This window comes from Podarcis muralis, chromosome 5 (genome assembly GCF_964188315.1).
Source record: "Podarcis muralis chromosome 5, rPodMur119.hap1.1, whole genome shotgun sequence".
NCBI classification, from domain to species: domain Eukaryota; kingdom Metazoa; phylum Chordata; class Lepidosauria; order Squamata; family Lacertidae; genus Podarcis; species Podarcis muralis.
This window is the reverse complement of record NC_135659.1, coordinates 80,771,174-80,791,821: the sequence shown is the minus strand read 5'-3', so window position 1 is coordinate 80,791,821 and position 20,648 is coordinate 80,771,174. Positions and strand designations below refer to the sequence as shown.

General features: G+C 43.0%; 1 protein-coding gene across 8 annotated transcripts in view; it reads left to right on the top strand.

Annotated features, from left to right (window-relative positions):
• SULF2 (sulfatase 2) overlaps nucleotides 1–20,198 on the top strand; it is a 284,708-nt gene extending 264,510 nt beyond the window's left edge. For 7 of the 8 annotated variants that reach the window (XM_028735142.2, XM_028735145.2, XM_028735140.2 and 4 more), the window contains 10 exons: nucleotides 6,915–7,158; nucleotides 8,516–8,612; nucleotides 11,173–11,267; nucleotides 13,222–13,281; nucleotides 13,784–13,953; nucleotides 14,997–15,139; nucleotides 16,557–16,680; nucleotides 17,449–17,479; nucleotides 17,937–17,990; nucleotides 19,180–20,198. In XM_028735142.2, the coding sequence (XP_028590975.2) occupies nucleotides 6,915–7,158; nucleotides 8,516–8,612; nucleotides 11,173–11,267; nucleotides 13,222–13,281; nucleotides 13,784–13,953; nucleotides 14,997–15,139; nucleotides 16,557–16,680; nucleotides 17,449–17,479; nucleotides 17,937–17,990; nucleotides 19,180–19,210 (1,049 nt within the window). In that variant the 3' untranslated portion in view covers nucleotides 19,211–20,198. Of the gene's footprint in view, nucleotides 1–6,914; nucleotides 7,159–8,515; nucleotides 8,613–11,172; nucleotides 11,268–13,221; nucleotides 13,282–13,783; nucleotides 13,954–14,996; nucleotides 15,140–16,556; nucleotides 16,681–17,448; nucleotides 17,490–17,936; nucleotides 17,991–19,179 lie in introns of those variants that run through there. The other variant, XM_077929271.1, reaches the window with a different exon arrangement.
• The last annotated feature ends 450 nt before the right edge of the window (nucleotides 20,199–20,648 follow it).

Genomic DNA, 20,648 nt, shown 5'->3' with positions numbered 1-20,648 from the left:
GTATCCTAGCCCAGAATTGTTCATGCACTTCAAATACCTATGTGAACCTTGCTCAACTTTTAAAACCATATTTCAAATTTACATGCCTGTTATGTATATACTGTGTGTTTATTTGAAAGGCTTTACCCAAACTTCCCATCAAATTCAAGACACCTTACAGTAACCAAAACACAGTACGACATTCAGAACAAACTAAAGTTGAAATCCAATAGGAAAGAAAAGTATGATCAGATAAGTATGAAAGAGCGTGGGATAATTTCCAAGCATTTGCCGAGCTTTAAATAAAATTAAAGAAAACCCCGGAGTTAATTAGAAGCCCAACGTTACTTCTGGGCTATGACGAGCACAACTGAGGTCACACCCAAATACTTGTTGTGGCTGCTTCAAAAGTAGCAGTACAGCAGCTGGCAGGCTGCATAAAAGCTGACTTGGGGATCTACTTTGCAGGCTGCACAGGTCATTCTAGTCCTGTGAGGTCAAGTTCCTTTTGAGCAACAGAATAATAGCCTTCCAAGTGCAGCTGTGTATCAAAGAAGTAACAAGTGACGGCACCCAAAGTTACATGTGTAGAAATGGTTTATTCCTCTGGTCCTGCTTCCACCAACATGGAGATCATCCTAGCTGTGCCTGACATGGCCCAATTCTCATTCAGGAAGGTCTGTAGCACGGAGCCTGTTCTTTGTGAATGGGTCACTGTGCTATTTAGAATCGTGCATGATCAAGAGCCTTAAAGCAGTTCCCTCTTTCAGATCTCTTCAACTAATGTGCAGAAGGCAGGGCTGGCAAGGGACACGATGCCAGGGAACTTGTCCCCACTTTCCCCTCTGTGTGCTGATGGGAGAACAAGCAAGCAGAGCTTGGGTGTTACGGCATCATTAATTACGTTGGGTGGACTTGCTCGTTCTCAAAGCTGCTTGCTTGTAATATTCTCTTCTCGGGTTGAACGACAGGTGCCGCTGTTGACATTGAACCAGAGTTGCCTCCCAAACAGATTGACTTTCCTTGGCAAAGCCCAGGTGCTTTTTTGACATAGCCTATTCCACAGGCTCTCCTTTTAAACTCGAGTCAGGTTAATATCTATATTTGAAGTGCATAGTCTAATTATAGATTAAAAGAGCCAAAACAGCAGCTCAGAATTATTATTCGTCTGTAAAGTTTCCTTCGCCTCGCTCCACAAATGCAGAGCCTTAATTATTCAGCAGATTAGGCTTTCTCGGTAATGACCTGGCACAAGCTTCAAACAGGGAGTTTAAATTGATTTTCTTCCTTTATATTTGCCTTGCAAGCTGATTAGTAACTGCTAAGCTAATTTTTAGGTGAATAAAATCATTGGTTCTCAGGTGAAATCACCAGCTACTCTTGCTGCTTGGAATTTGTGGCACTACAGATAATCTTTAAATAATGCTTGAGCTGTAGTTCAATTAACTTGTTCTTGAACGAAGACGCCCTGGAACAGTGAGCACAGTTGCATGGACTCACTAGCGACTTCTGGAGAATCAGGAGGCACTTAATTTGACAAAGTTACGCTTAAAGTGGGGGGCACACTATACTGAAAAAGTTACACTTAAGTGGGGCAGAATATCATCACTTATGGTACTTTACGCAGATCAAGCATAGGCAAATAATTTATTGTAACCTTTCCAAATCCTCGCAACAACCCAGTTAACTGTGTGGTTATCTCAGTTTACAGGTGTCAGAAACCCAAGTGCCTTTCCAAACAATATTTCGTTCATGCAGTAAATGCACAGTAGTTCATTGGTTTGTCGTACAACAAGGAGGGTTAATATTTTCAGCCCTGAAAGCCTCATTCGAGATTGGCCAACTCTTGGAGGGCGACATGTTAACAGCCCATTACTGCTCCTTTAGCACACACACATTTGCCAGATATGCACACCACATAGTCATACCTGCAGAAACACAGCAGCAGGACAGCAGAGCACCATGGGACATGTTTTTATCTTATTTTTAATTGGATTGTTTCTGCTACCTGGTTGTGGCTGCTTAAGGAGGGCAGGATAGAAATTTAATAACAAGAATAATAGTGGCCAGATTTATTTATTTTTAAAAACAAACTACTGCCAACAGCAATTTTTTTAAAAAAATAATATTTATTCAACAGCATTTTTTTTTTTTGTTGTTGTTGTTCTTGTTGTTGTTGTTGTGTTTTGGGGGGCAGAGGTTTTGTGCGCCACAAACTTTTTCTAGTTCCAGGAACGCTGGGCTTTTCATCAGTTTAAGAAAGCTTAAACTAGCTTCCAGAGAACAGTCAGCACTGCTGACTATTTGATTGGGTGGTTAATTAATTATTGACTAATGCTTAGTCAAATTAATGTGATTTAGAATAATAACATATGGAAGTAATTTTTCTTCTTTGGAGGGAACTATGATGTTTCAATATTTACTGAGAATAAGTTATGCTGAAGGCATGAGGTATGGCTGACTTGTGCTAATATGTTAATTTTTGCGGTGTGTGGAAGAGCTGTTTTTTAATTTAGTTATTTAAAAAAATAAAATATACGGTTCTGAAGTGTTCACTGCTTGATCCAACCTGGTCATTCAGTGGTAAGAAATGGGACGGCTCTTCCATTGTTCATCAGAAATTCAAACCTTTCTGCTTTATGCAGAAAGAATGTTGTGGGGAAAATCCTAGGATAAGGAAACTGTGGGATTCATTTCAGTCCCTCTGTTTTTTCCTGAGAGAGCCATCATTTACCCATGTTCTGAGATACAAGCAATTGGCTTGGCAGGTGCATTCTAGTAATCAGGTGTGAATGATGAGTACTTAAAGAACAGTTAATAGCAACCTGAATGCTGATCATGCTTGTGCCAGATGCAAAGTTTATCTTTTACTTATAAAGCATTGCCTCCTTTTCCACTGCAATTATTGTAATTATTCCAGGTGTTGTTGCTGGAATCTCATCACACAACACAGAAACAACAGCTCATCTCCCTGTTTTGCTACTACACTATTGGCTTGTGAGGGAGTCAACCTAATGCAGGTGTCGGGAACCTTTGGCCCTCCAGGTGTACCTGGAATATCATTGCCCATCATCCTATGCCACTTGCCATGCTTTCTAGAGCTGATGGATGTTACAGTTCAGCAACATCTGGAAAACCAGAGGTTCCCCACAGATGACCAGATGACTGTGTGTGTGTGTAAAAGACAGAGAAAGAAAGAAATACATTGGCTCCTGGATCTAAAAAGGGACCCAAAAGCCAGTTGGATTTACCAACTAGCCAGTGTGGTGTAGTGGTTAACAGCGGTAGTCTTGTAATCTGGTGAACCGGGTTCGCGTCCCCGCTCCTCCACATGCAGCTGCTGGGTGACCTTGGGCTAGTCACACTTCTTTGAAGTCTCTCAGCCCCACTCACCTCACAGAGTGTTTGTTGTGGGGGAGGAAGGGAAAGGAGAATGTTAGCCGCTTTGAGACTCCTTAAAGGTAAAGGTAAAGGTACCCCTGACCATTAGGTCCAGTCGTGGCCGACTCTGGGGTTGTGGCACTCATCTCACTTTATTGACTGAGGGAGCCGGCATACAGCTTCCAGGTCATGTGGCCAGCATGACTAAGCCGCTTCTGGCGAACCAGAGCAGCGCATGAAAACACTGTTTACCTTCCCGCCAGAGCAGTACCTATTTATCTACTTGCACTCAACGTGCTTTCAAACTGCTAGGTGGGCAGGAGCTGGGACTGAGCAACGGGAGCTCACCCCGTCGTGGGGACTCGAACCACCGACCTTCTGATTGGCAAGCCCTAGGCTCTGTGGTTTAGACCACAGCTCCACCCACGTGCCTTAGGGTAGTGATAAAGCAGGAAATCAAATCCAAACTCTTCTTCTTCTTCTTCTAGCTTAGATATAGGCATTCATAGCCGTTTGAAGCTGAAAATGAAGCCATCATTTAAATATATATATATATATATATATTCAAATACCCTCTCCTCCATTCAACTTGTACAAATATTTACACATGTATCTCCCATTGGTTGTTTGATTTTTTTTTAAATAACGTTTTATTCAGTATTGACATATTTGGAAGAAAAGAAAAGTTGGCAGCTCATGCATACAGAGAAGAAGGTCAACAACAAAAGGAAGTTGGTTCTTGCTAAGAAAGCCTCCCTTTGTTTCTTATAACTATTTGGGTGTAGCTCCTTGGGACTTCCTCTATGTATTGAAAAGGAAGGGAGTTCCCACATTTTAGTCAAATGTTCCATAAATTAGAACCTATTTCTCCCCCTTGAGCTATGATTCACCTGGCTGAACCTCAGGTGGAAAGCCTGAGTCCCAGGTGGTGAAAAAGCTCGAGTGAACTCATCAGCTCAGTGTGCTGAAAACAGTGCGAAATGATGATTCAGTGTGAGGAGTAATTAGGACAGGGGTTGAAATAATTGCGATAATAAGTACTTCAGATATAAATTTGTGTTTATGTAGCATTTCTCATATACTCCCTTCAGTAGGCCTTGGCATAATCCTTAAAGGTAGGTCAGTATTAGTAGTAGTAGTAGTAGTAGTAGTAGTAGTAGTAGTATCTCAGTGCTGCTGATAAAGGGAGGGTGACGGAGACTGGGAAAGAGTAGCTTGTGTAAAGCCATCTGGCGAGAGTCAAATTAAACGTTACTAAAAATGAGAGGGGCCAACACTGAAAAGGTATGTCAAACTTTTCTCTCCACCTTTGTAATGTCCAATATACTGGGTTACTCCAGCCACTCTGGTGTCATTTTGCTATGCCTTTCCCCCTAAAACAGGGGTAGGCAACCTAAGGCCCGGGGGCCAGATGCAGTCCAATTGCCTTCTCAATCCAGCTCGCGGACAGTCCAGGAATCATCGGTGTTTTTACATGAGTAGAATGTGTCCTTTTACTTAAAATGCATCTCTGGGTTATTTGTGGGGCATAGGAATTTGATCATTTCGCCCCCCCCCAAAAAAATATAGTGCAGCCCAGCACATGGTCTGAGGAATGGTGGACCGGCCCCCTGCTGAAAAAGGTTGCTGATCCCTGCCCTAAAACAATGCCAGCAACAGCTATTGATCAGGAGTGTGACCACAGCAAACTTCATCATACTGACACCGCCCACTGGTTCATCTTTATACTGATTGGCAGCAGGTCTCCAGAATTTCAAACTGGTTTCTCCCAGCCCTGCCTGGAAATGCCAGGGATTGAACCTGGTATCTTCTGCATGCAAAGCAGATGGCTCTGCTATTGAACCACACAACTCTTTTGTTAAGAGAGGTGAAAGCAGACACAGCCGACAGTGAGCTTGCAAGGGTAGCCCAGCAGTATTCAAGCCTGCTGAGTTGATGGGGTTTTCTGTGCCCAAAGAGCTTTTGCAGCCCAGACTATGCAGAGCTTCACTTAGGAAGTTTGCTTGTCCGAATGGGAGAGGAAATACAAGCAGCATAGGAATATTGAATCATGGCCCTGGACCTGGAGCTTAAAGATAGGAAGTTTAAAACCTGCTTGACTTTTTAGAATGGAGTTGAAATCGAGAGAGACCAGGTAGAGAGGATAAATGAGAAAAACATGTTCTTTAACTCAAGTGTGTCTCTGATTTGTCTCCATGAGGAAAGTTAAGGATTCTGTAGCTGAGGAAATTTTAAGGAAAGGCCACCAGTAACGCCCAAAAGGGTTCTTAAAGAGACAGTTATTTGAAATTCTTGGGAAGTTGGCAATGGACATAATTCTCATATCTTCCTTTCCGTATTCTGGGTGTCTACTGCCACCTCGTGGTTGTAAGTAAATTATTAGACAGAAATTCTTTACAGCATTATTTCATGCAGAGAAATGAAGGCATGTTTGGCAAATCCTCACTACGATCAACATGGAAACCTATGTCCCCACTGTGGAAGGATGTGTGGATCCAGAATTGGCCTCCACAGTCACTTGCGGGCACACTGTTAAGACCGTGTTCATGCAAGACTATCTTATTCGGCCATGATGGATCGCCAAAGAAGACTCATAGAAACACTGTTTTTAAAAATCCACACACACACAATATACTACTGCTTATGCTGTTGCTGCTGTGCTTCCTGCTGATGATTCTCATGTATATAACACAATTTTACAAAGCTCTTGCCCATTTTTATTTTTGCTTTCTCATGGGAACCTACTTAGGGTTTATTATTCTCAAATTGCTGGTGGGAAATTTAGCAGGCAAGAGGTCTGCTCAAGTCCTCAAGATGATTACAGAGCAAACATGGGACTTAACTGATTCCAATACTTTAACTAATGGACTGATACTGGTTGTGTATAAAAATGCAAGCTAGAGGTTTGTCTAATCATACACTAGCAGAAAGATAATCTCAGCCTGGCAGGTCCAACAGGCATCTTGTGGGCATCTAGCCCAGGGTTTCCTAAATTTGGGTATCCAGCTGTTTTTGGACTAAAATTTCCATCATCCTCAATCACTGGTTCTGCTAGCTAAGGATGATGGGAGTTGTAGTCCAAAAACAGCTGGAGACCCAAGTTTGAGAAACCCTGCTCTAGTCCACTAAAGCAATTGTCTGGCTTCTATCAACCCTGTCAAATGTTATTGTGGTAGGAGATAGATGAGTTTTACTTGTAAGGAAGACAGCGTTGTTTGCTGGAGTTGTAGGATAAGAGAGATGTTTCCATATTTCCATGTTGATTTTCATGTGATGTCCTGAGCATACTGAATGGCATGTGCCCCATAACCTTGAAGACTTCCACAGCAATGCTGATTTTATGATAAAACCTGACCACATCTGCAGGGGCTGGTCTCTTACCTTTGGAACCAGACTGCAATCTGAAGAATAAGTGTGTTCCCCAGGGTCAGAGAACTTGGCCATTTCTGACTTAACCTCTGAGTCAGTCTTCCAAGCACTTTCCTGCATGTCAAACCCACATATGCTGTATTAAGACAGAGAAAGGCAAGCTCTGTTTGTCCTCCTTTCCACAGAATACAAGGCAAGCTATATTCGGAGTCGCTCAATTCGTTCGGTGGCTGTTGAGCTTGATGGAGAGGTGTACAACTTGGATTTGGAGGATGGCTACCAGCCCGTCTTACCCAGAAATATCACTGCTAAGAATAAATATGATAAAGATGCTGAAGGAGAAGACGATGATAAGGATGTGGAGGAATACAGTGGAACAGGCAGCATTTCGGAGAATGCAGCCCCTAACTTAATAAAAGTGACACATAGGTAAGGCCTACTGAAGCATAGTTGAAATTACCATTACTGTTTCATACAGCAACAGGAGTATATGTGCCACTTTGTAGAGTGGCAAGGCCCCATCTGCACTGTGTATTTAAAGCACTATTAAACCTGCTTAAACAGAGAGCCAGTGTGGTGTAGTGATTAAGAGCGGTAGACTCGTAATCTGGTGAACCGGGTTCGCTTCCCCGCACCTCCACATGCAGCTGCTGGGTGACCTTGGGCTAGTCACACTTCTTTGAAGTCTCTCAGCCCCACTCACCTCACAGAGTGTTTGTTGTGGGGGAGGAAGGGAAAGGAGATTGTTAGCCGCTTTGAGACTCCTTAGGGTAGTGATAAAGCGGGATATCAAATCCAAACTCTTCTTCGTCCTTCTAAACAGTCATGGCTTCTCCTAAAGCATCCTGTGAAGTGTAGTTTGTTAAGAGTGCTGAGATTTGTTTGTAATTATTTTGGGGATTTCACCTATTTTCTTTTTATTAGTATGCTGCTTGGAGAACATTTTGATCAAGTTATTTATTTATTTATTTAAAGGTGAAATGCAAAATACAACACAGTGGTCAGAATTCACCTAACCTGGCCCTAAACAAGGTCTTCTGCTTGCACAATGGGGCTTCCCCTACCCCCCAAAGAGTCCCCAGAACAGAATGCAGGAGGAGGAGAGGGGGGATGGTTCCATCTGGCAAGCTGCAATGTTTGTGCTGATGGAACAAATGAAAGAGCAGGGTGTTAAATTCTACCCGCTGCTCTCATCCAAGAGAGTTTATGGGCATATTGAGGACCACATCTGTCCAATTTAACTCTCAAATCAGTTTTCAAGATGATGGGGAAATATAAGCTACTATGTAGTGGAAGCTCTATCACGAGCACTGAAATACTACAATGTATGCACATTAAGGACAACATTGTGAATTCCAAGGGCTAAAAGAATGGCTTGATCGCAGCTCCTGTTTCCAAAGTGGGGGAAGGGATTATAAAATAGATTGTGATGCTTCTTAACACATACACATCTTAACAATGGTCAAATGCTGTATGTCACCTTTGGGGGGCCATTTTGCACCCCTGCTCATGAACTTGATGCTTTCTTCTAGAGTAAGTATGTTGCATAGCTGTCAACCTTCCCTTTTTTTGTGGGAAATTCCCTTATTCCATCGCCGCTTCCCGCTGCTATCCCAGATTGTTAGATCTCCCATAGACTGTCCCCGGGACAGGTGAGGCTGCTGATCCCTTATTTTCAAGGCTGCTGATCCCTTATTTTCAAATCTGAAAGTTGACAGCTATGGTATGTTGCCTTTTCCAGTCCAGTCTGCTGGCCAGTCCAGTGACCTTTTTTCCCTCTTCCCAGATGTTACATCTTAGAGAACGACACCGTTCAGTGTGACACAGATCTGTACAAATCACTGCAAGCTTGGAAGGACCATAAGCTTCATATAGACCATGAGGTGAGTGGTTTTGACAGCTGCATATATACTGGCACACACGGGAAACGCCACTTGAATTTGCATTCCTAGACACTAGCAAATCTTGATGTCTTAACAAAACTGGGAGGCTGCAGACCCTTATTGCATAATATCTCAGGCAGACTTGCCTGACAAGGTTGTAGGTTCCAGCCCCAGAGAATCTACCTCTTCTAAATCGTGTGCTGTCTACATTCTTTTTAACAAAGGGTGACAGTGTGATCAAAGGTATCAAGGGGAATCAGTAACTGGACAGCTGTCAGCTCTTGAGTGAGTGCTGCTTGGTCAGCTGTAAAATGTTTAGAGGCAATGGATGCTGCTGGTCTCTTGAAATGTTTGGCAGAATGAGACCAGGTGCTAAGCCTCTTCACTGTGTTAATTGATCTGTTTTCTTTTTAAGCAAATGCAGCAAATGAAGATGGATAGTATTGACAGTATATCCCCCCCACACACACACACACTTTCCCATCATCTCCAGGTCAGAGGCTGGAGACAGTTTTGCCTTTGAAGGCAGAGACTGGTAGACAATCAGTAGCTCCTTCTTGCCAAGAGCAATTGTTGCTGCTATACAGAAACTCCTTTTAAATAGTTCCACACGATAGCTTTTCTCACTGTTTTGTGCATGGTGGTTTACCACTTCGTTGAGCCTATTTTTGTAAAAGGGACGCACCGAAGGGTTTCCCTTGGTCCATGGAAGGGCTTTTGATCTGAATCGTTGTCGTAGTGATTTCTGAACAATATTGACCGATATGCCTAGTGTTAGAAAATCAATGACAGCCATTTTGAAAATAGAAGTAATCAACCATGGAAAATGAAAGGGAAGGTTGTATCGTGCTTAGAAATAGCAGAGACACATTCAATATTATCATGCAAAAATGAGGAAACCCACCTTGTGTTTCTATTAAAAATGTTTAGAGAGTAACATCCCTATAATATAATCAGCATAAATGCCACCCCAAGAGGGTGCAGAAAAATGTATGAATGCACCCTCTTCTTTCTGATCTCCCCCCTCCTGCAGCCTTTGCATTCAGACTAAATATTTATTCTAAACCAGTGCTGTGTATTCTGCCTAGCAGTAGCTATCTAAAATATAGGAAATAAAATATTTCCTATCTCTGCAGTTTGATGTGATTAATTGGAGATCCCACAGTTCAAACAGGGACCTTACGCCCCAAAATGTGTGCTCTGCCATGTCTAGATCCAGTGTGGTGTAGTGGTTAGAGTGTCAGACTAGGGCCTGGGAGACCAGGGTTGTGGTCACTAAACCATGAAGCACACTTGATGTCCTTGGGCCAATCACAGTCTCTCAGCCTAACATCTGCCTTGCAGGGTTGTTGGGAGAATAAAATGGAGGGGAAGGCAGAACTATGTATGCCACCTTGAGCTCCTTGGAGGAAAGGTGAGATATAAATGTAATAAATAAATAACAAGAACTTGTGTAGCCCCATCACTCTGTAATGAGAGAGAGGATACTTCTCTCATTACAACTTCAGACATGGGCATAGCCTCGTGCCTGTGTTCTTATCTTTTTAAAACAAGGCAAAGAAAAAACATGACCATCAGCCCTCGTCTTTAAAGAGACTCCCAATCTGTAAGAGCTGGTGTTAGTTTGTCTACTTAGTGCCTGACATATTGCATCTTTTCAGGATTAGGAAGGTTTCTTGCAAATAATAGAAATGCAACTCTCCCCTCCGCAGTGCAATGATGCAAGTACGATGATCTTCCTGAGGGAAAGCAATTGCCAATTCAAGCTAATAGCTAGCTAGAAATTGCTCTTATTTCTTCTGCAGTTCCAAATGTCCGTCACTTAACAGACTGAAGAATGCAGCTGTCAAGCTTGGCTTCTGGCTAGAGAGGAAAATTTGGCACAGCAGCTTAAATCTCTTGGTTTTTCAAAGAGGGGTGAAAGTGCAACAAGAGACTGAGAACCCATCTGCACTATGCAATTAAAGCAGTATTGTACCACTTTAAACCAGGCATGTCCAAAGTCTGTTTCGGGGCCTAATCCGGCCCGTGTGTTAGTTAAGAAAAAGGTCAACAACTTCAGTCCTAAAAAAAGGTCAACATTCGTCGGCCCTTATACATGTTCACTGCATCAAATCAAAGTTTGGACACCTCTGGCTTTAAACAGTCGTGCCATCCCCCAAAGGATCCTGGGAACTGTAGTTTATTAATGATGCGGAGAGCTGTTAGGACTCCTCTGCTCTGCTCACAGAGCTACGATCCCTAGTTTTCTGGGAAGAGTTGAGTGTTAAAACACCAACAAGAATTATAGCTGTGTGAGAATAGGGGTCTTCTAACAGGTCTCAAACACCCATAACAAACCAAAGTTCCCAGGATTCTTTGGGGAAAGCCATGTTTGTTTAAAGTAGTATCATACAGCTTTAAATGTGTAGCTCTGATGGGGCCTTATTGGGGTTGTGTTTATGAAGATGTTAAAAGGGTGTGTGTATGTTATTGACACCAATTGCGTGACAGGATAGTAGAAACCTAACCAATGCATCTTACAGCTTTCCCTTGTGTCCTTACTTTCTGCTGTTGCTAGATTGAAACTCTACAAAATAAAATTAAAAACCTAAGGGAGGTGAGAGGTCATTTGAAGAAGAAGCGACCAGAGGAATGTGACTGTAACAAGATAAGGTACTCCTCCACCTATACTGGATTCGCAAACCTTAAGAAGTAGTTTCTGGGGTGGGGTGGGGGTGGTGTTATTATTATTATTATTATTATTATTAGCTTGGGCAAGTTGGCCATAGAAACTATGAGGCTGTTGGAAATTCTTAGCAGTGCAAAGAGATGCTTCCTCTTCCTACCATGTTACCGTATTTTTCGCCCTATAGGACGCACCGTCCCATAAGGCGCACCTAGTTTTTTGGGGGGGAATAAAGGGGGGAGAATTTTTTTTTCCCAGGCGCGGGGCTGGGGCGGGGGAGGCCCAAGCTTCCCCCGACCCCAGCCCCCAAACAGGCAGCTCTCTGCAAGCCGTGGGAGCCCAGCGCTGGCTCCCGCTGCTTACGGAGAGGTCCGCGAAGCCTGGACGCGCTGATCTCAGCGTGCGCAGGCTTCGGCATGCCGGCAACTCTCCGCAAGCAGCGGGAGCGCTCCCGCTGCTTGCGGAGAGGTCCGCGAAGCCTGGAGAGCGAGAGGGGTCGGTGCGCACCGACCCCTCTCGCTCTCCATGCTTCAGCGAAAGCCTGCATTCACCCCATAGGACGCACACACATTTCCCCTTCATTTTTGGAGGGGGAAAAGTGCGTCCTATAGGGCGAAAACTACGGTATTTGGGATTCCCACAGTAATGTTTTCCCCACCCATATCTTGAGCACCAGGCTTAGCAAATGACCTGCCTCTAAGGGAATTATTACATGTTTCATTATTGCCCCGCTTTGGAATATTTAAAAGATGTGGGTCTTGTCGTCCCAGCCAGCTGATGGTACAGTGGACTTGTGCCTGGACTGTACCACTTCAGCCTACAGCTGGGCAGAATATTCCTGTTCCATAACTAACAGCAACAAAACCCATAAATAAATAAATCCCTACATTTAGAAAACGGGCGTGCCATTGGCACAGCTAGGCTAGAGCCCTTCTCCGTTACATTATCGCTTTTTGTTCAGGGGAATTGCTAGGAATGCTTGCCCTGCAGTCCGAAGTAGTAAAACCAAGAAGCAGGTTTCCTTCCTCGTCTACTGTTTCCGAAAACTAGACCTGAAGTAGCTACATGGGGTGGTGGTGGTGGAGAATCTCTCCTGCTCTAGTGCTTATGTTATATTTCATTTTTTGTTTCTGTGTGGAAACAAAAAGTGAGAAATTCTAGAGAGCAAAAAATATGTTGAAAGGGACCAGAAAGTTTTTCGTACTTCCCATTGTACCCATCTTGTTCTTAACCAACAACAAACGTATGTAGAAAGTACAAAGCCCTCCCTTTCCATATTGGCTTTTGGTGGGAATAGTGTGCCTTGCTGGTTAGCTTAGTCGGTTAGAGCGTGGTGCTGATGACGCCAAGGTCACAGGTTTGAACCCTGTATGGGTCCATATTCCTGCATTGCAGGGGATTGGACTACTAGATGATCCACAGGGTCCCTTTCAACTCCATTATTCTGTATTGTGGGGGGTAGGTTCTCTCTCCTCCTCCTCCTCCTCTGTCTCTTGCCTCTACTTCAATTCTGCTTTCCTTTTAGTGAACCTTAATGCCTTTGTTTTATATTTTAATGTTGTTTTTGTCAAGTTTCATAAGCTGCCTATAGCTTACGGGGAAGTGAAAGTATAAAAAACATAAACGGAGGAGAGATCGTTGTTATGTACTGAAGTTCTCACCCTGGGCCAGCAGGGGGATACTGTAGATAGTTCAGGTCCACATATACAAATAAGGGATTGAAAGTGACGTTCAGTGATTGGATAGTTACAGAAAATGGTTACTGTTGCATTCTAGTGGAGCTCTATATAAGCAGGCTGGCTGAACCCTTCAGTTCAGTTCTGTTCTGGCCTGTGAATAAACAAGACCTGTTTGAAGAATCGCTGTGTCATCTGATATGTTCACCCACAACTTAACAACCGTCTCTTAGATAATTGTACATCTGGGTTTTTTGTCTTGCAGCTTCCATACTAAGCACAAAGGCAAACTGAGGCACAAAGGTTCTGGTGTCCACCCTTTCAAGTAAGTGCAAGCAGGCATCACTGGACGAGTAGCAAATGTGAAATGCTCCGAAATTCAGTTCTGCTGCAGTAGTTCCAAACAAAAAGCATAACCAGAAGCATAAGGAAATGATAAGCATTCAACCTCTGCCTCTAGGAGTCACATGCACATCTTGGTCATAGTTAACAATTGGTAAGGGTTGGAGGGCAAGGATTGTGGGAAGTGGGTGTGCTTCACATGCAATGTGGAAACATTTGGGATTGCATCTATTGGTTGTGTTGTTCCAGCAAAAACAATCCACTACCTGGATTTCTGGACTGTGCCATTTCAGAGTATAGAGAAAAGTGCACTCTCTTTGAAGGTGCCCTCATCTGCCTTCCTCTTGACTGTGCCAGACACAGGAAATGAAGAGCATAGCCATTCTGATCAGTAGCGACTGATAGCCCCATTTTCCATGAATTTGCTGGTATAAGTTATGCAACGAGCTATTAGTTCACCCTGCACCCATGTCTCTGTGCTGTAGGAAAGCCCTTCAAGAGAAGGACAAGCTGTGGCTCCTCCGAGAGCAGAGGAGAAAGAAGAAGCTGAGGAAGCTGCTCAAGAGGATTAAAAACAACGACACGTGCAGTATGCCAGGCCTGACTTGCTTCACCCATGACAACCAGCACTGGCAGACTGCCCCCTTGTGGACACGTAAGATATCCCCTGATACTAACTCATAAGGCTGCATGCACTTCACCATGACTATTGAGTTGCCTGGCAAGGCCCAAGAGAGCATTAGCTTATGCACTCTTCTTCCAAAACAAGTAAGCATGCAATTGCATCAGCCAAATAAAACTGAATTGCCTCTGAGAAGTGCTGTCTCCTATATCCCTGAGAGACCTATCATCACCCTGTGTCTTTAGTGCAGATTGGAGAGAACGAAACAAACCTGTGGCTGATTTCCATGATGACAGGCTAATAACTTTCTAAACCCCACCCTTTTTGGAGCTGGGAGCCCTGCCCCTTTTATCTCAGAGGTGGTGGTGGTGGGGAACTGGCTGCAGAGACTCAGTTGTGAGGGAGAGGCATCCACAGGGAAGCTCCCTGACATTACAATGCCATCTGCAGCACTGATGTTTCAGAGATAATACGAGAGTGCTAAGCATGGGATCCAAAGTGCTATGCACAGTGTCTTGCATTCAACAGAACAAGAGTGGGAAACCACAGGTTAGGTATCTGAATGAGATCATTCAAGTCTATTGATGCAGCACTCAGAATTCTTTCCAGGCCATGCCCCTGCCAACTCGGGTTCATGCCCACCTTGAGTTCTCTGACCTAGCTGGAATGTGTCAGTAAATCATATTTCCTCTTGCTTGCCTAGATGGGGAATGGTGTGTGTGTGTGTGTGTGTGTGTGTGTGTGTGTGTGTGTGTGTGTGTAGACAGCTGTGATTTCTGTGTGGATTGAATGTAACCCACTGTTCAAAAAGACGAGTTGCTTCTGCACAGGCTTGTAACCATCAAAAGGTCACTTACAAGGAAATGTGGCCTGGAAAAGATCCTCCATTTCTGCAATATTGGAAGCACCATTGCATGTAAAGGGAATGTACAGATAGGGCCTTGCTTGAAATGGGCAGGAGAGCCCAGTGTGGCCATGCATTTGTAGGAACTACCTTGATTTATGGGTTATCTCACAACATACAGTACTTTATTATAAACTTTCAGCTTTAACTATTCTTACTGTTGTATTTGCAGTGGGTCCATTCTGTGCCTGTACCAGTGCAAACAACAACACATACTGGTGTATGAGGACAATCAACGAGACTCACAACTTCCTGTTCTGTGAATTTGCTACCGGCTTCCTTGAATATTTTGATCTCAACACAGATCCGTACCAGGTATCCTGCACTTTTTTTTAAAGCAAGTAACCAGAGTGGCAGGATTTGCAGGGGGGAAAAAACATTTCTGCAAATTCAGCCTTGTGCAGAGCTCAGAATAGAAGCTGAAACTCATATTTAACTTAGTTTTCTTGACAATTGCCTTAAAAGTAACAGCCATGTTTGTTATGCAGTAGGTTAGGTAAACGCTTGAGGCCAATGCATTGGAAAATATATTCACTTTCTATTTGGAGATACATCCCTCCTCCACCCAAGATGCTCTTAAACATAAATAGAACAAATGGATGAATTTTATTGGGAATATAGGTCACAGAGTCAGGCTATTGAGCAGCCTTACTCAACCTCGGCCCTCCGGATGTTTTTGGCCTACAACTCCCATGATCCCTAGCTAGCAGGACCAGTGGTCAGGGATGATGGGAACTGTAGCTTAAAAACATCTGGAAGGCCGAGGTTGAGGAAGCCTGCTATTGAGCCATACAGCTCTGTATTGTCAACATCAGAGAAAGTGAACCTGCAGCTTTCCAGATGGTTGTTGGACACCAACTCTCATTGACCCCAGGCAACATAGTAGAAGATAAAGGGAGTTATAGTCCAGCAATATCTGGAAGGCCATAGGCTCCCCATCCCTGATCTACACAGACTGATAATGGCACTCTTGGGTTTTGAACCAGTCTTTCCCAGCCCCTTTAGCATGTGAAAAAGAGAGTAATGTGCTCTGCTAATGGATCTATGACCCTTCCTCTGTCTACATTATCAAATGCAACTGATATATCTGGTGATGCAGATTCTTTTCCATGAAAGGCCCACAAAACATTTCCATATGTTGTTGGCCAAAATGCATGCCTTCAATGGTGATGCATAGTTCAGACTTACGGTTGCATTTATTGTGTATGTAAAGATCTTCATTGATGGCCAATAGGTTTCTGCTTGTGAAGGTCGGTCTGTAGAGATACTGTGAAGACGCAAATAAGGTTGTTTCCTTGTGAGGAAATGTGGGTCAAGTAGGACCTAGCCTTCTGGAGTAGGCCAGCTCAGCCTGCACTCCAGTGTATGTATCCACTACCAACTTTGCCTTCCCTTCTTTCCCCAAAAAACCCACTGGGCAGAAGGGGGAGGCAGCTGCAGGAGTTTTTACCATCGTTCTCCCTCTATTATAATCCCCCTTTTTACAGTTAATCTGTGGCTGTAGAGTTTTGTAGCCAATACATCAACTTTACTAATTTAACACATAACATAGTCATTTGCTTGGGAATGCCAATTTAGCCTTGGAGATAGTGATTGGAGCCTCTACATGTTGTAATGTATGGTATTTGGTTGCTAATAATGTACCTCTTGGTGAGCATCCAAAAGATGTTACCACAATGTCCACTGAATAAATAGTATGACTTTAACAAAAACCAAACTTTTTAATCTGCAGCTAATTAATGCAGTGAACACACTAGACAGAGATGTTCTCAATCAACTGCACGTGCAGCTCATGGAACTAAGAAGCTGTAAAGGGTATAAGCAATGTAACCCAAGGACTCGGAACATGGAACTCGGTGAGGGGTCTCTTATCTTCGCCTTTTTTAGAGTGTTTAAAGTAACTGAGATGGCACTTTTGCAAAAGACTTGTAGATGAACCATTAACTATATTAAGCAGGAAAACTAGATGAGGGTATACTGTAATCAGAAGTTGAACATTACCTTATAGAAGTATTTTCTGATAATTGTGTGAATGACAAAATAATGAGGTGCACGGATCACATGGTAAGGTCTCCTTACTAGCCTCAACTGAAGTATTCTGGGGTGGGAACTTCCCAAACGATCTACCTTCTGCTAAATTTATTGTCCTGCATTGATACAATCACTGGGAACCAAGCAGTCATAGTAAGATTTTGAAAACCAGAGACCAGTTTAAGGGGTACATATGCTTTGTTAACTTTTTAAGTACATTTGCAATGGAGAACAACAGCAATAGGGGAAAGTGTTGGGGGCTTAACCCAGTGGCCACACATGTAAGGTTAATTGTTCCATTAACTTGTTTCTGTTCCAAACAACTTGTCTTACCAGATACTGCAATATCAGGGAGACAATGTAGATTTAAAACAAGGAGCTTGACTTTTAACCTCTCCTCCAAGGGGATGGAACCAAAATCTTCACTCAGAGTGCAGATCCTTAAATCTCTCTGCTTGGAAACTTTCACAGACAGCAATGTGTTTTCTTTTAATAAGATGCCTTTCCCCTTTTTAAATTGTGCCTTACAATGTGCTTTCCCCTCACTCCTGTGATCATTGCTACATAACCAATAATATTTTCTCCCCCTTTAGGCCTTAAAGATGGAAGCTATGAGCAATACAGGTACTACTAAAAATATAATTATTTTCTCCCTAGTGAGCAATAGGTTAGGGGAAGATATGGGCAAGAAGACTTAGGCTGTGGGGTTAGAACTAGGATACTCCTCTGGGTGGCTCCAGAAGTTTGGGTCCCTCTAGCTATTTCATTGGTAGATAGGTTTCACTTTATAGCATAATTCTACAGTATAAGAGGGAAGAGGCAACTTGGGTATAATATGTGTTGTCAAGTTGGGTGAGGGAGACAAAAGACTCTGCTACAGAAGATCACTGTCAAGGGGCTGGGCACAGGCCTAAGCATGCAACCCCACTGTACCTACCTTAACTCTTCCCTCCTGTAACAATACTTGTGTAGCATATGAAACATACTAGAACTCTCTCCCCCCCCCCCCCCCCCCCGTGCTGTAGTGCTGGTGGTTTTCTTGACATGGTTAACTTTTTTCTTTTTGCGGCTTGGACATAAGGCAATTTCAACGTCGAAAGTGGCCAGACATGAAGAAACCATCTTCCAAGTCACTGTGAGTTGGGAGTCCATCTACACAAAGCCTTAATATTGCTCTCTCTCTCTCTCTTTTGCATGCACTCCATATTTGCAGTTTCATCTATTCTTGCTCTTAAATCCTACTCTTCCTAATGAAGCGTCTGGGAGAGTGATGACTCTAACCTCTTTAACTGCAGTCAATTAAGGTTTAAATGAGTATGTGTTGTCCTGCTCTGTAGCAAGGTAGGGTTCAGGCTGGAGGCAAGGCTCAGGTGGTGCTATAAGAAGGCAGAACTCTAGTAGTTGCTTCAGCAACAAACTGAGACTGAGCCCTGAAAAATGGCAACAGCTGCACCCCAGTTAATAGTCCTATCTGCAGTGCAAGGTGTTTGCTCCAGTAGCCTCAGACTGCGATTGCAGAAGTGAGACCAGGGGCGCTCTGTTCAATGCAGTTCTCAGAGGCCTAGGACAGCACGGACAGTGTCTCATCTGCTAGAAGCACTAGGAGCTCATCTCGCATGCCCTTCTGGTTCATTGTAGGGGAATCCAACTCCAGGTTTCTAAAGGGCTAGAGAAGCCTGTCCTCTTCAGATCTGGTGGACTCCCCTTCCCTCCAGGAGTTATTGGAACTGTAGTCCAAAACATTTGGCAGGCGCAGTCTACTTTTAAGATTGCTATTGGATAGAAGTGTAGGTATACGACTACAGAGGTAGGCCCTCATTATTATAAGACAGTATTTGTTCCTCTGTCAGCTGCACTTGTAGAATCAACCTTTCTTTGTTGTGCTAAATGAAAGCTGTAGCACATGTTGAAATATGGTGACTCCGACACTGTTACTTTGAGAAAAATCTTTGGCAGGAAGGACAAGCAGTCCATTACACAATTAGAAAGTCAAAATCATTGAGCAGAGATCACGGCAGTGATTTCAGAATTTTGTACAATGCTTGCAAGAAATGTGAGGACAGTGCAGTGAAAATAGTGTAGACATAGTTCTCAACACTGAAGATTCATCTAAAAGTCCAACTGCTGTTAAGAAAGGTAGTTAGCTAGTTAGTTAGTTAGTTAGTTAGTTAGTTAGTTAGTTAGTTAGTTAGTGAATGAATCCTTTGCTTCTGTGTTGTGGGTGATGCACAGTGGAAAAGTATGCCCTTTGCATGGCTCTGCTGTGAGAACAGATTGCTTTGCTCTTCAGAGAGTGAATTAATTAAATGTGTGTTCTTTTTCAGAGGACAACTTTGGGAAGGCTGGGAAGGCTAATTTCTGCAACTGCTGGACCTCAATGAGGATATAAACTGGCCAGAACTTGAATCTTTGTACAGACTTAATGAAAGTGTGTATGATTTCAGACTGAAATATAACATTAGCCTGGAGGACTGGATAAACTTTGATGCTAAGGTAGATAGGATGTTTGCACTGTTATGCAATCTAAATAGACACAGTGACCTTCTGGGGAGTACTTTCATCCAACATACGTATCCCTTCTTGAAGCCCACTGGTTTACCTGCTTTTGCTTTGGGTTATACCTCACTTGCTTCACAAGCTATTTTACTTCCACCAATCACTGCAGATACTGTTTCAAGAAATGGCAGCAGAGAAAACAAGGGTGACCCATTGAGAGACTTGGAATCCTAAGGGGCAAAACCACACAGACTATTTCAGTGGAAGCCAAATAGCCCCTCTGCAACTTCATCTACAGCTTTAAATGGCATTTGAAAGGACAGACAAATGGAAAAGGATCTCTTCCCCCACCTACAGATTAGGCAAGTCAAAATTAGACACAGTGGTAGAAAATTGCTACTGAGGCACGCAGGATATCGTGGATATTACTGAACAGATGCACAGACTCGGCACTAACAGTCTTCAGGTGTTTGTCTACCACAGAAGCCAGTTTAGTTCACAGTTCACACATCTACCTTGGCTCATGAGGAAATTGAAATCTTCACTCAGTGAAACCAGCTTTCCAGCATGGTACTGTAAATATTCAGTGTCCTGTTTCAAAAGAAATCCAAGTTCAGAAGAATTGTTACTAAAGTGTTGGCATGCCCCAATTCCATTTCTGAAAAGTCACTCCATTGCATAATAAAAATTCAGAATTTAGCCATTTTTAAAAGCACTGCAAAATTAAAAGCAGTTTGTGTATGTCTTGAATTTTAACAAAGTTGGATTTGTATTAAGTCTTTGTGGTTATATTGTATGTTCAAAAACCAAAATTACTACTATAAAAGAAAGCACTTGTTTACTTTTATATTTGTTTGTTTTAAACAATGGCTATTATTTTGTGACCAATAAAAATGCAGGTTTCAAAAAAAATAAAAAAGGCACTTATGGGCACAGTTCAGCGGACAAGTAGGCATACTTTACCCAACACAGTGCTGGATTTTGTGCCTCCTTAGAAAAAAGAAAAGAACATACTATTTGGAAGCAGTTTTAGGAACAGACTATCCAAACTCAAACTTACAAGTTTTCCTACAGCAAACATCACCTGTCCAAATTCACAAGTTGACCTCAATTTTCAACTTACTTGTTTTTCTTCCAATGTACTGCAGCATTTCAATCACAGAGAGAAATTGGTGTTTGAGATATCTAATGTAGGTATGATATAGTATTTGCAATATAATGAGTCTTTAGATAGTGTAACACTTAAGCAGGAAACACCAGCTGGCCAAATACAAGATGGGAGACACCTGGTTTGCCA